The 14,158-nt window shown below is 42.9% G+C and overlaps 1 protein-coding gene across 10 annotated transcripts in view; it reads right to left on the bottom strand.

The window, feature by feature from the left end:
* dst (dystonin) overlaps positions 1-14,158 on the bottom strand; it is a 624,072-nt gene that overhangs the window by 415,258 nt on the left and 194,656 nt on the right. For all 10 annotated transcript variants that reach the window (XM_060852081.1, XM_060852129.1, XM_060852093.1 and 7 more), the window contains 2 exons: positions 13,231-13,320; positions 1,172-1,249 (listed from right to left, as the gene is read on the bottom strand). In XM_060852081.1, coding sequence (XP_060708064.1) covers positions 1,172-1,249; positions 13,231-13,320 — 168 coding nt within the window. The remainder of the gene's footprint in view (positions 1-1,171; positions 1,250-13,230; positions 13,321-14,158) is intronic.

Here is a 14,158-nt window from a genome sequence, read left to right as displayed (position 1 = left end):
CTTGTCACCTTAAGTCATGGAGAGTGAACATCAAGGCACCAATTTCTGTCTATTACATGGCTAACCAGGAATCTCTCCCACTCTCACCACCTGCTATTGCTGCATGCCGACATCGTTATGTTCCTCGGCCTTGAAGTCCTAAAGTGAGATTTTAACCTGGAATGTCTGCTCCCCACTGCACCACAAGGCATCCACTAACTTTATAAAGCATTAGCATAATTTCATCACTTCTGAATATTTGTTAATCAGCAGTTAAGTGATGTTATTACACATCTCTGGAGCAGGTGGATTTGAACTCAGGCCTCCTGGATTAGAGGTTGGAACAATACAATCACAAGAGGCTTTATTTCCTCACCTCTGTGCGAGCTTAGCTGAGGATCCTTCTTTCTGTTAATAGTTTCATTAACCTACCTCGCCATCTCCAAAGATTTGCATACATGCAATCCAAGCAACTTAATCCAACAGGCTGAATATCTCCAAATAATGTGTGAATAATGCCAAAAGATTTGTATTCAAACGGCTGCCATGGAAGATTTACCACAAAAACAGGTTGTTTGATCCTATAGGTCCCTGTTGTCTATGCTTCACTTCTTCCAACTCTCATCATCTAACCCCATCAGCAAACGTTCCAGTCCTTTCACCTTCACTCGTTTGTCTGGCTTCCCCTTAACTGTATTATGCCATTAGGCTCAGCAGTTACTTCTGCTAACAGGTTTCATTTGCTAACCACTTTCTAGGTAAAGAAGCTTCTCTCAAATATCAAAGTAATTTATTAGTGACTACCTTATTTTTACAATCCCCAGTTGGTGGCTCATCCAAAAGTGAAAACGTCTTCTCTACACTCCCATCATTGAACCCTTCAATAATTTTTGTGGGGTCTCTATTAGGTCAGCTTTGGCCTTCCCTATTCTGCAGAAGAGATTATGTGGAAGTGCTGGTGTTGGACTGGGGTGTACAAAGTCAGAAGTCACATGACACCAGGTTATAGTCCAAGAGGTTTGTTTGAAATCACAACCTTTTGGAGTGCTGCTCCTCTATCAGGTGACTTCAGAAGTTTGTAATTTCAAACAAACTTGCTGGACTATAACTTGGTGTCATGTGACTTCTGATTTTGCAGAAGAGAGTCGCAATCATTTGAATATTTCTTTAAAATACAAACACCACAGCTTACCTGCCGACGTTTTAAGTAGTCCAATGCGATCTGTACATTCTGTAGTCTATGAAAGCGCATGCGTCCCTTTTCCCGAGGCTGTGTTTATGGAAAAAACAAACAAGCATGTCTTATCACTAACTTTCCTCAAAATAGGTAATAGAGAATTCACCAATTAAATCACAAAACTGTGCTCTGAAGACGTATTGGACTTGTGTGAGGTTTTGCATGCATTGTTGCAACTGCATGGCATGCACATACTTGGAGAAACGTGATTGGAGAAAGCACAGTAGGTGATGCATTCATCAGTAATCCCCTGAATAACTCCAGGTACTCTTTCATCAAATTAAATTTCGAAAAAGTGAAAATCCAAACTTCTACCTGCCCAGCAAAGCCCTGAGCAACTTAGAAATCGAAGACTATTGGAGTATCCATCAAATGTCCAATTTTTTTTCCCATGGGCAGACTTGGTTTTGGAAACCAGAGTTTCATGAGCACGGTGAATCAACAAAGCAACATTTATGATAGGTCTCACACAAAACAGTGTATTTCACAGCAACTTGCATCTATTTATTCAATGGAGCCTATTTAAAAGCATATTGCAACTAATAGTCTACAGAATCTATATAACAGTCTCTACAGCAAATGAAACCAATGCTCAAGATTACAGCATATCTCTCAGTTTTAGCAGGGTGAAAATATCTACACACTGAGCAGAAACAGAGGTGATACTACAAGCAGAGTTTTCCTTCAGCTTTTAGTTAGAGAAATCTGATAACAACCTGCAAGAACAACTATAGCTCAGTCGCCAAAATCCTTTGCTGTGGTGGAATGAGTTTCTGGGCTTTTGGGCATTTGGCAATCCAGCCTCAAAACATTTGGAAAACACAACTTTCACTGTGAATAAATCCTTCAGAATGTAATTGAAGTCTATTGATATTTATCATTAAATAGGACACTATTGTCAAAAGTAAACAACAGCAAATGCATCATTGCTGTGATCAGTTTCCAGTGTCTCTATGCGTAGATGATTCCATTACTTGGTAAAGTTAAAAGAAGGCAAGTTCTTCATATGTGTGTGTGTGACTTGTCCAGCATAAGTGGAAAAAAAAGAGCTTATGTTAGAATTTCACTAATTTCATGGGAAGGATCCCCAAAAATCTTAAAATGATCCCTTTATGCAAGTTTGTTCTTGGATGTGGAAACTGCAAGATGGTATGGAGTGAGTTCATGAAGGATTTGAACAAAAGACTGAGCATTTTAAAATTGCGGTGTTGCCAAATCAGAAATTAATATGGACCAGTGAGTACAGGAGTGATGTTGAATGAATCTTGGTAAAAGCTTGATTACAGACTATAAAGTTTGGATGAGCTTGTGTGGAAGGTCAACCAGCAGAGTACAGAAACTGTCGAGGGGAGGCAACAAAGTCACAATGAGAATTTCAGCAGCAGTTCAGCTGAAGCAAGGTGCAAGTGGAAGTAGATGGTCCTTACATACATGGCAGAAATGATGTCAGAAGCTCAACCTAGAATCAAATAGGATGGTAAATTTTTGAATCATGTGGTTTAGTCTCAGATAATGACTTAGGTGAGGGATGGAGTCAGTAGCTATGAAATGGAGCAAAGGCCAAAGACAGTGGTGTCCATTTTCTAATGAGTAGCTGGAAGAAATTCTGGTTGATCCAGGACTAGATGATGGTCATGTCATATGACACAAGTCATCAAGGAAGGTGGTGGAAAGTGTTATCAGCATACACGTGGAATCTGATGGTACATTTTCGGATGTTGTCACAAGGGACATCACTGAAATGTAAAAGAGCTCATAAATTGTCCTCTAGAGAAGGAAATCTGACATCCAGCCTATAGAAGACTCTAGTCCTAGGCAATGTGGTTGACGCTTAATTGCCCTCTGAAATGGCCAAGCAAGTCAATCAGTTCAAGGGAAATCAAGGATGGGGAATAACATTGGTCTTGGCCCAGCACAACCCCAACCTATGAAAAAAGAAAAAAAGGACAGGAATTCAGCCCAAGAATAGATCTGTGAAAAACTGCAGAGCCAACCGCCTGATGCCTAGAAGAGAATGCACTGGCTGAGATTCTCTTGCTACAAAGAGAGAAAGAGAAAACCTGCAGTTACCGACTTTGCTGTTTGAAGAGAGAGAGAGAAAACTTGCACAGTTACCGCCTTTGCTGTTTGAATTCGTGTATCGCTGGACATCGGAGTGCATCTGGGAAAATTAACAACAGTGAAATTCACAACTAATCTTGGAGGAACTGTTGGGCGAAGTTCACAGCACAGAATCAGATAAGTTAATTGTTGTTTTAAGTCTGTACAAGAGAAAGGCTGCAGTAGTGAGTACAGTGGATTCTATGTTTTTGGAGATAAGTCTCTTGATTAAACTTAAAATATAAGCCATAGCTATTAATTTAACCTGGGGCAGTGTTTGTAGAGGAATAAGACGGTGTTATTTTCTGGGTCTGTAGATTGTGAAGGAGCAAAAATGGCCTTCGCAGTGATATGTACTTCTTGTCAGACGTGGGAATTTATAGAGAATTTAAGGGTTACTGTGGATTATATCTGCCATAAATGCTGTTGGATGCAAATCTTATCGGATCGAGTGGCTCGGTTGGAGAGACAAATAGAAGCGATGAGGAATTTGCCACAGCAACAGTATGTGATGGATGGCAGTTATAGGAAGGGGGGAAAAGTCTCAGATACAGTCACATAGATGGGTTAACTCCAGGAAGGATAAGAGAGGTTGGCACGTGGGGCAGGAGTCTTTCATGGAGAAACCTACTTCAAACAGGTATGCTGTTTTGGAAAATGTAGGGGGTGATGGATTCTCAGGGGAACGTAGCACAAACAGCCAAGTTTCAGGTATTGAGACTGGCTCTAATGGAATGAGGGGTACGTCGGCTTCCAAGAGATCAATTGTGTTCGGGGTTTCTGTAGTCAGAGGTACAGACAGACGTTTCTGTGGCCAGCAGAGAAAAAGCAGAATGATGTGTTGTTTCTCTGGTGCCAGGATCAAGGATGTCTCAGAGAGGGTGCAGAATGTTCTCATGGGGGAGAGGGGCCAGCAGGAGGTCATTATCCACATTGGAACCAACGACATTGGAAGGGAAAAGGTTGAGACTCTGAAGGGAGATTACAGAGAGTTAGGCAGAAATTTAAAAAGGAGATCCTCAAGGATAGTAATATCTGGATTACTCCCAATGCTACGAGCTAGTAAGAGCAGGAATAGGAGGATACAGCAGATGAATGCACGGCTGAGGAGCTGGTGTATGGGAGAAGGATTCACATTTCTGGAACATTGGAATCTCTTTTGGGGTAGAAGTGACCTCTACAAGAAGGACAGATTGCACCTAAATTGGAAGGGGACTAATATACTGGCAGGGAAATTTGCTAGAACTGCATGGGAGGATTTAAACTAATAAGGTGGGGGGAGGGGGACCCAGGGAGATATTGAGGAAAGAGATCAATCTGAGACTGGTACAGCTGAGAACAGAAGTGAGTCAAACAGTCAGGGCAGGCAGGGACAAGGTAGGATTAATAAATTAAAACTGCATTTATTTCAATGCAAGGGGCCTAACAGGGAAGGCAGATGAACTCGGGGCATGGTTAGGAATATGGGACTAGGATACCATAGCAATTACAGAAACGTGGCTCAGGGATAGTCAGGACTGGCAGCTTAATGTTCCAGGATACAATGCTACAGGAAGGATAGAAAGGGAGGCAAAAGAGGAGGAGGTGTGGCATTTTTGATAAGGGATAGCATTACAGCTATGCTGAGGGAGGATGTTCCTGGAAATACATCCAGGGAAATTATTTGGGTGGAACTGAGAAATAAGAAAGGGATGATCACCTTATTGGGAATGTATTATAGACCCCCCAATAGTCAGGGGCAAATTGAGAAACAAACCTTGTCAGGAGATCTCAGCTATCTGTAAGAATAATAGGGTGGTTATGGTAGGGGATTTTAACTTTCCATTATCGACTGGGACTGCCATAGTGTTAAAGGTTTAGATGGAGAGGAATTTCTTAAGTGTTTACAAGACAATCTTCTGATTCAGAATGTGAATGTACCTACTAGAGAAGGTGCAAAACTTGACCTACTTTTGGGAGATAAAGCAGAACAGGTGACTGAGGGGTCAGTGAGGGAGCACTTTGGGGCCAGCAACCATAATTCTATCCGTTTTAAAATAGTGATGGTAAAGGATAGACAGGATCTAAAAGTTGAAGTTCTAAATTGGAGAAAGGCTATTTTTGATGGTATTAGGCAAGAACTTTCAAAAGCTGATTGGAGGCAGATGTTCACAGGTAAAGGGACAGCTAGAAAATGGGAAGCCTTCAGAAATGAGATGACAAAAATCCAGAGAAAGTATATTTCTATCAGGGTGAAAGGGAAGGTTGATAGATATAGGGAATGCTGGATGACTAAAGAAATTGAGGGTTTAGTTAAGAAAAAGAAGGAAGCATATTTCAGGTACAGACAGGATAGATCGAGTGAATCCTTAGAAGAGCATAAAGAAGGAGGGAAATCAGGAGGGCAAAACGGGGACATGAGATAGCTTTGGCAAATAGAATTAAGGAGAATCCAAAGGGGTTTTACAAATATATTAAGTACAAAAGGGTAACTAAGGAGAGAATTGGGCCCCTCAAAGTTCAGCTTGGCGGCATTTGTGTGGAGCCACAGAAAATGAATACATGGTTTATTAGTGCAATTTTGCTCACATGTTTCTATTCTTGGCTATTCTGTTATAGAGTCATAGAGATGTACAGCATGGAAACAGACACTTCGGTCCAACCTGTCCAGATATCCCAACCCAATCTAGTTCCACTTGCCAGCAACCAGCCCATATCCCTCCAAACCCCTCCTACTCATATACCCTTCCAAATGCCTCTTAAATGTCGCAACTGTACCAGCCTCCACCACTTCCTCTTGCAGCTCATTCCATAAACGTACCACCCTCTGCGTGAAAAAGTTGCCCCTTAGGTCTCTTTTATATCTTTCCCCTCTCACCCTAAACCTATGCCCTCTAGTTCTGGACTCCCTGACCTCAGGGAAAAGACTTTGCCTATTTATCTTATTCATGCCCCTCATAATTTTGTAAACCTCTATAAGGTCACCCCTCAGCCTCCGACACTCCAGAGAAAACAGCCCCAGCCTGTTCAGCCTCTCCCTATAGCTCAAATCCTCCAACCCTGACAACATCTTTGTAAATCTTTTCTGAACCCTTTCAAGTTTCACAACATCTTTGCAATAGAAAGGAGACCAGAATTGGACGCGATATTCCAGCAGTGGCCTAACCAACGTCCTGTACAGCCGCAACATGACCTCCCAACTTCTGTACTCAATACTCTGACCAATAAAGGAAATCATACCAAACGCCTTCTTCACTATCCTATCTAACTGCGACTCCACTTTCAAGGAGTTATGAACCTGCACTCCAATGTCTCTTTGTTCAGAAACACTCCCTAGGACCTTACCATAAGTTCTGCTAAAATTTGCTTTCCCAAAATGCAGCACCTTGCATTTATCTGAATTAAACTCCATCTGCCACTTCTCAGTCCATTGGCCCATCTGGTCCAGATCCTGTTGTAATCTGAGGTAACCATCTTCGTTGTCCACTACATCTCCAATTTTGGTGTCATCTGCAAACTTACTAACTGTACCTCTTATGCTTGCATCCAAATCATTTATGTAAATGACAAAAAGTAGAGGGCCCAGCACCGATCCTTGTGGCACTCCACTGGTCACAGGCCTCCGGTCTGAAAAACAACCATCTACCCTGAAAAACAACCCTCTTCTACCTTTGAGCCAGTTCTGTATCCAAATGGCTAGTTCTCCCTGTATTCCATGAGATCTAACCTTGCTAACCAGTATCCCATGGGGAACCTTGTCGAATGCCTTACTGAAGTCCATATAGATCACATCTACTGCTCTGCCCTCATCAATCTTCTTTGTTACTTCTTCAAAAGACTCAGTCAAGTTTGTGAGAATGATTTCCCACGGACAAGGCCATGCTGACTATCTCTAATCAGTCCATGCCTTTCCAAATACTTACTCTCCAACAACTTGCCCACCACCGAGGTCAGGCTCACTGTTCTATACTTCCCTGGTTTGTCCTTACCACCCTTATTAAACAGTAGCACCACATTTGCCAACCTCCAGTCATTCTATATCAATATGTTTCTAATGCCTCTGAATACATTTTCTGCTTCACAAATCGGGTAATTTAAATGAGCTATTCTTTCCGCTCCAACAATACTAACGTAATGTACTTTTCAATGAATTATGACTCACTGTCGCTGCAAATAAAAAATTCTTGATGTGGAACAAAACAGAGTCAGGAGCAGTTACACACTAAGGCCACTGAAATCTAATCAATTGGCCCTCACCTTCTCCAAGTCCATGGTAGAATGGAATTTTTGCCTAACTCCTGAGCAACTAATTTGGTTTTGACACAGTTTAATTTCATCTTTATCTAAAACAAATTGGAATATGAAAATAAACAAAATCAGTGGCTTAACTAAATGTAAACATAAATGATTTGGAAGAGAGCATTGGTGGCCTGATCAGTAAGTTTGCAGATGGCACAAAGATTGGTGGAGTAGCAGAAAGCATTGAGGACTGTCAAAGAATGCAACAGAATATAGATAGACTGGAGAGTTGGGTGGAGAAGTGGCAGATGGAGTTCAATCCAGGCAAATGTGAGGTGATGCATTTTGGGAGGTCGAATTCTAGAGTGAACTACATTGTAAAGGGCTGAAAATGGGTTGCTGGAAAAGCGCAGCAGGTCAGGCAGCATCCAAGGAGCAGGAGAATCGATGTTTTGGGCATGAGCCCTTCTCCAGGAATCGGTTGGAACGGAGGGAGTGGAGGGCTGCACGTTCCGAGGGTGAGAGGTTGGAGTGGGTGAGAGGGGTGGAGAGGTTCAGGTGGTTAATGTCACGGTTGCAGTTGGCTATGAAGAGATCGAGGGCGGGTAAGAGGCCAGCATGGGGTGTCCAGGTGGATGGGGTGTGTTCGAGGCAGGAGAAGGGGTCGTCAGAGGATGGGCGAGAATCCTGGTTGAAGAAGTAGGCGTGGAGGCGAAGGCAGCGGAAGAATTGTTCGATGTCTCGCTGCATGTTGAACCCGTTAATCCAAGAGCATAGGGGGATGAAGGTGAGGCCTCTGTTGAGGACAGACCTTTCATCCTCAGAGAGGGGGAGGTCTGGAGCGATGGTGAAAATACGGTAGGGCTGGGAGCTAGGACCTGCTGTGGGGCTGGAGTGGGAGTGGGGGCGGGGTTGGGCGTGGGGGCGGGGACGGAGTTAAATTTGCGGATGGGGCGGAGATGGGCGTGGAAGCGGGGTTAGGCATGATGACGGAGATCGGCGTGGTGACGGAGATGGGCTTGGGGGCGGAGTTAGGCGTGGTGACAGAGATCGGCGTGGGGGCGGAGGGGCATGCGGCGTGGTGGTTGTGCAGGTAAGTGATGTCACTGGGGGCGGAGATGGCTGCGGCTACGGCAACACAGGGGGCGGAAGTGGCTGTGGCGATAGCAGAAACGGTGTTCCGGACAGCCGTGGACCCCGCGGAGGCCCCGAATCTGTCCGCGATGGTCTTCCTGGTGATCGTGGAGGCTATTGTCCGGGCAGCGATCGCGGAGGCTGCAAGGTCGATGGGGGCAGAAGTGACATCATGGTTCACGGCAGCATTGTTATCGCGGGCGCTGTAGCAGCCGCGTGGTTAATGGCGCCAGAGTGATTTTGGAGGCTGATGGAAGATTCTGGAACGGTTGAGGAATCCGAAGTGTGGGGGTAAGTACATAAAAGTTTTTGGTACTTACTGTCTTTAATTTCCGATATGGCTAGGAAGAACTGTTTGTTTAATGTATGGATTCTTCTGTGGATGAAGAACAGTAGAGGTCCTTTGCAAGTCTGTGAGAGTGTTGTCCTGAGCTGAGGTAGATCTAATTGCAGGGAATGTAGGTAGCGGCGCATGGCTGCAAGTGTGGAGCGGAGGATCCAGAGGGAGGTCTTTTGCTGGAGGCTTCAGATTTGTTGTAGGTACTGGTTGTCCTGGTTGGGTCCAAATTTTGTTGGTTTGAACATAGCCCAGAGTCCGTGCGGGATTAGTCGGTTCCGTAGGCAGGTGCTGAGGAAGGAGGTGTGGCTGTGGTAGCGAGTCTGTTTGAGAACGTGGCTGAAGAGCTTCTGGGCAGAGGAAATGACTTGGGGTGTGTAGTGAGAGAGGGACTCACTGAAATCCTTGTAGACGGAGGAAGAGAGCTTCTTCAAGGAAGGCATCCTTGCAAGAGGATTCGCAGTAGGTTAAAATCTTCTAGGAGAAAGTGAGGACTGCAGATGCTGGAGATCAGAGCTGAAAATGTGTTGCTGGAAAAGCGCAGTAGGTCAGGCAGCATCCAAGGAGTAGGAGAATTTACGTTTCGGGCATGAGCCCTTCTTCAGGAGATTGAGGGGGGACTTGACATAGGTCTACAAAATCATGAAGGGTATGATGAAGGGCTTATGCCCGAAACGTCGAATCTCCTGTTCCTTGGATGCTGCCTGACCTGCTGCGCTTTAACCAGCAACATATTTTCAGCTCTGATCTCCAGCATCTGCAGACCTCACTTTTTACTTATAGACAGGGTGGATAGAGATACGCTTTTTCCTAGGGTGAGGGATTCAATAATGAGAAGCCACATATTCAAGGTGAGGGGAGAAAAGTTTCAGGGGATACATGTGAAAAGCATGATGGTAGGTGCCTGGAATCCGTTGCCAGCAGAGGTGGTAGAGGCAGGCACGGTAGGTTCATTTAAGGTGCGTCTGGACAGATGCATGAGTAGGTGGGGAGCAAAGGGATACAGATCCTTAGAAATTGGCTGATAGGTTTAGACAGTGGATTTGGATCAGCACAGGCTTGGAGGGCCAAAGGGGCTGTTCCTGGGCTGTAAGTTTCTTTGTTCTTTGTAACTGAAATTTCCTGATTGCATGTCTTCATCAGTCACCGAATGATCAAAGCATATTTATCATTCAATAAATGATCGACAAACTAGATAGGCAAACTTACAATTGGTTAGGGAACACACAAATCTGATAATGAGCAACTTAACATTTGTTGTTAATCTGTATCAAGACAACTTGATTACTTTAATACATGTATACACTGACGCTGTGCATATGCAGGAAGTGCTTTCCTCTGGTGTTGTGGCACAAATAAACAGAGTCCTCTGAAAAACACCCAGTGTGATTATGAATGGAATTCATGTGAACTGCTTTCAACCTTACCTAATGTGCTTTTGAGGCTTGAACCAGAAGTTTAGGATGCAAGTTTAAAAAAAAAGCGGGGTTCACAGTGATTGGTGACAGAAACAGAAAACATACCAAGGTCAGTAGGTTACCTGGATGAAACATTATTGAACATGAAGATCTTAATAGGTTAACTGCATCTGTATTACACAGGCAGGATACTAGGTTTCGTACAAGATAGGTAGCCCACCTGAAAGATATCTCCACTCACTCCCTTTCTAGCAACTCAGAGGCACCAGATTAAGGATTCATCAAGTAGGGTCATCAACTTGGCTTGGACACCTATCTGGAGGTGCCAACACATGACTTTCCAACTGCAACCATGCCGCCCAGGTCATAACCTTGTTCCCACCTCTCCAATGTTCTGAAGAAATATGCAAGTGTTCAAAGGAAATGAAAAATATTTACCAAACTTTCTTAGAATTCCCCTACAATCTTGCTCCTAATTGCTCATAGCAGGGTCCCAAGATTAAACAAATTGTTGGACATGCCAGGTGATTCTTGCTCTATTGTCAGCTCTCATGGCAAAATGTAACAATAACACCAGATTGTTGAATAATCACAGCCATACTGTTATGGAAATAAAATTAAACTAAATTCCACACTCATAGTGCAAGCTTGAAATACCACTTATAGAAGGTGTCTGTGGGACTTCATGGAATTATAGACCGCTTACAGGGTGGGAGCAGGTCATTGGCCCATTGAGTCCACACCAACCCTCCGAAGAGTATCCCACTCCCCAGACCAACTCTCCCTACCCTATCTTTATAACCCTGCATTTCTAGATGGCTACTCCATCAAGCCTGCACATCCCTGGACACTACAAACAATTTATTATGGCCAATCCACATAACCTGCACAGCTTTGTACTGTGGGAGGAAACCAGAGCACCTGGATGAAACCCAGAGAGACACAGGGCAAATGTGCAAACTCCACACAGGCAGCTGCCTGAGGCCAGTATCAAACCCGGGTGCCTGACGCACTGAGGCAGCTGTTATAATCACTGTGCCACCATGCCATTAAGCCAATTGAGGTGTAAGATCATATAACTAAACAATTCAGGCTATCCCAACCCCCAATACTGGAGACCAATTGAGGAAGACCCCTCTCCCACTCCAAACCTTAACCTTCCTGTCAGATTAATGACTAGGCTTTACATAAGTGATTCTCCCACTAGTTTTGCAATTGCCCTCCTGCCCAAGTGTTACAGCAGAACTCCCATGGGATCTCCAGATTAATAGCTTCATCAAATGGCACAAATTAGGATTGATTGCCACTAATAAACTTGAATGCAAAAATAGCACATCAATAACAAATACTTATAATCAACTGCAAATTCCCAGTAAATTCACCGAACTCTAATCAATTTCTACTTCCACATTTGATAACCTAATGTATGACTGATATGGGTGTATGACAAAAGTTTGGCCTACATCTTTTCTCCAAAGATGGTTCCTTGGAAACAAAGTGTGGAAAAGTAAGAGAGGTTTCAGCCAACAACTGGATTAACATGAAGGAAAGTAATAGTCAAGTATTCTTCCACTGACAGAAAATAAGGCTTTAAGATACTATTATTCATCTCCTTTGGTGGTTGAGGGTGGGGCGGAAAGCCCATTTAGAGCCAGCTAGTAAAGCTGGAGCTGAATTTTGCAGGCATTTCCAGTTAAAAATATTCCCATTTCCAACCAGTGTTAAACTGGATGGTGTGAACTTTGGCACCTCTGGTAATGGGTTGCCCCATGTTACACTGCCTCTGCCAGATAATTAGTGTGTTACTGGAATACCTTTTAGTTTAGTTTTTTGTTATACAATCTCTTCACCAACCAGTCGAAGCAACATTAGTAGAGTTACTGGGGGCCAGTGAGCAACCTACCCCCTTATCACCATCACCATCTTCATGCTGGTCACACGCGCATGCTTCTGCTGAACTCACCAACCGTAACGTCTTCAGTATGTCTCGCTCCCTTGGCTATCGAACCATACAGGAGGTACAGGAAAAGAAGGACAAAAAGGCACAGGACAGACGAGAAGTGAAGAAAAAAGTTGTATGAAATGAAAACACAAGGTCAACATAAAACAGAGAAAAGCAAATAAAGTAAAAAGGAAGTAAGACACACATAGAAGAGATCGAAGAGCTACTCGACATATGTGTATTTCAACAAAAAGCATAGTGTGTGGGAACCCCTTCCTCCCAAATTCCCCAAGTCTCACACCATCCCAACTTGAAAATATAAATCATTCACTTGTTATTGTTGCTGGGCCAAAAATCCTCGAACCCTCTCCCCGACAGCACTTTGTCAGATGGACTGCAGAAGTTTGAGAAGGTGGCTCACTACCACCATCTCAACAGCAACTAGAATGGGCAATAAATGTTGGCCTTGTCAAAAGCACCCAAGGCTGAATTAAACACCATATCCATAAATCGTTTTTCAAGACGGAACAAACTACACAAAATACTTATCTTTACATATATTTAAATATTTACTTAACCCTACTCTCCCTCTCCAAAATATGTGTAAAGAGAGTTTTCATCTCTAGATATGTAAACCAAGTTTGCAACTAAAGCTATAAACATTTTCTGAAGAGCCCAATTTTAGAAAGAGGGTTTTAGGGAGCGAAGAAGAAAGATAAATAGAAAAATCACAAAACCTACTACTCAGCATTTTTCGTCTGAAAATAAATTAAATACAGGAAAAGTTGTGAAACAAGTTTGGTCAGGAGTTCAAGATGAACCATCAAGGATCGATGTTTGTAGATTGGTGTATAACTGCACTTACCAGAGTGTCCCCTGAAAGGGCTTCCAGCAAAGAAATCAAGTTGTGTCCATCTCGTAAATCTTCATACAGGTCGTTCACGTGTTTCCGTACCTGTAGAGAAACACAAAATTGAATTACAATATATGCCATTGAGAGGAATCAGCTCCAACTCTAATAAGACATGACAAAGTAACTCCATTTATTATCAAAAGAAGCAACACCAGTTAGGGCAAAGCAGTGAATTATCTCTTCATCATCATTAACTCAATACTTCATCCAGTACACAGTGGAAGTACTTTCACCATACAGACTGCAGCAGTTCAAAGCTGCAGCTCACCATCAGCTCCTTGAGGGCAATTAGGGATGGAATAATAAATTCTGGCCTCACTAAAAATTATTTTTACATAAAAACTGTCTACTAATTTCATAAATGACACAGTGTCCAAGGTTTCAGTTTGCTGGTGTTGGCTCCAATCAATTGAACAGGGTTTCAACTCATGGTTCAGAAACTACTAGACTAAACAAACACAAAAATCAGTGCCAATATTAAACCAGAGCCAAGCAACATTTATTTTTATACATCTATTTTGATGCAGAATATTCAGATTCAGAACCTAAAAAGGAATACTGAAACAAGCGTCAATACTTGTGTTCAATGTAACAATCTGTCTTATAAAGGCACCATTCCTTGTCAAAGGTAGAACAATTTTGAAATTGCGTGATTTGATATTCCCTATTACAAGATTCCCTATTTGGAATAAATAAGTTGCTGAACAGAAGCAGTACTAAATACAAGCACATTTGTTATTCTCATTTTACTTGACTTTTACAAAATGATTCAGATACAAAACATAACCACATAAAGCATTGTTGCTTGACATGGTTCTTTTTGAGAACTGCCACTCTAACCAAGTATATCAATGCTGATTTGCTGAAAACGCGATCATTT

The sequence above is a fragment of the Hemiscyllium ocellatum genome, chromosome 3 (assembly GCF_020745735.1).
Source record: "Hemiscyllium ocellatum isolate sHemOce1 chromosome 3, sHemOce1.pat.X.cur, whole genome shotgun sequence".
Classification (NCBI taxonomy): domain Eukaryota; kingdom Metazoa; phylum Chordata; class Chondrichthyes; order Orectolobiformes; family Hemiscylliidae; genus Hemiscyllium; species Hemiscyllium ocellatum.
This window is presented reverse-complemented; position numbering and strand designations above follow the sequence as displayed.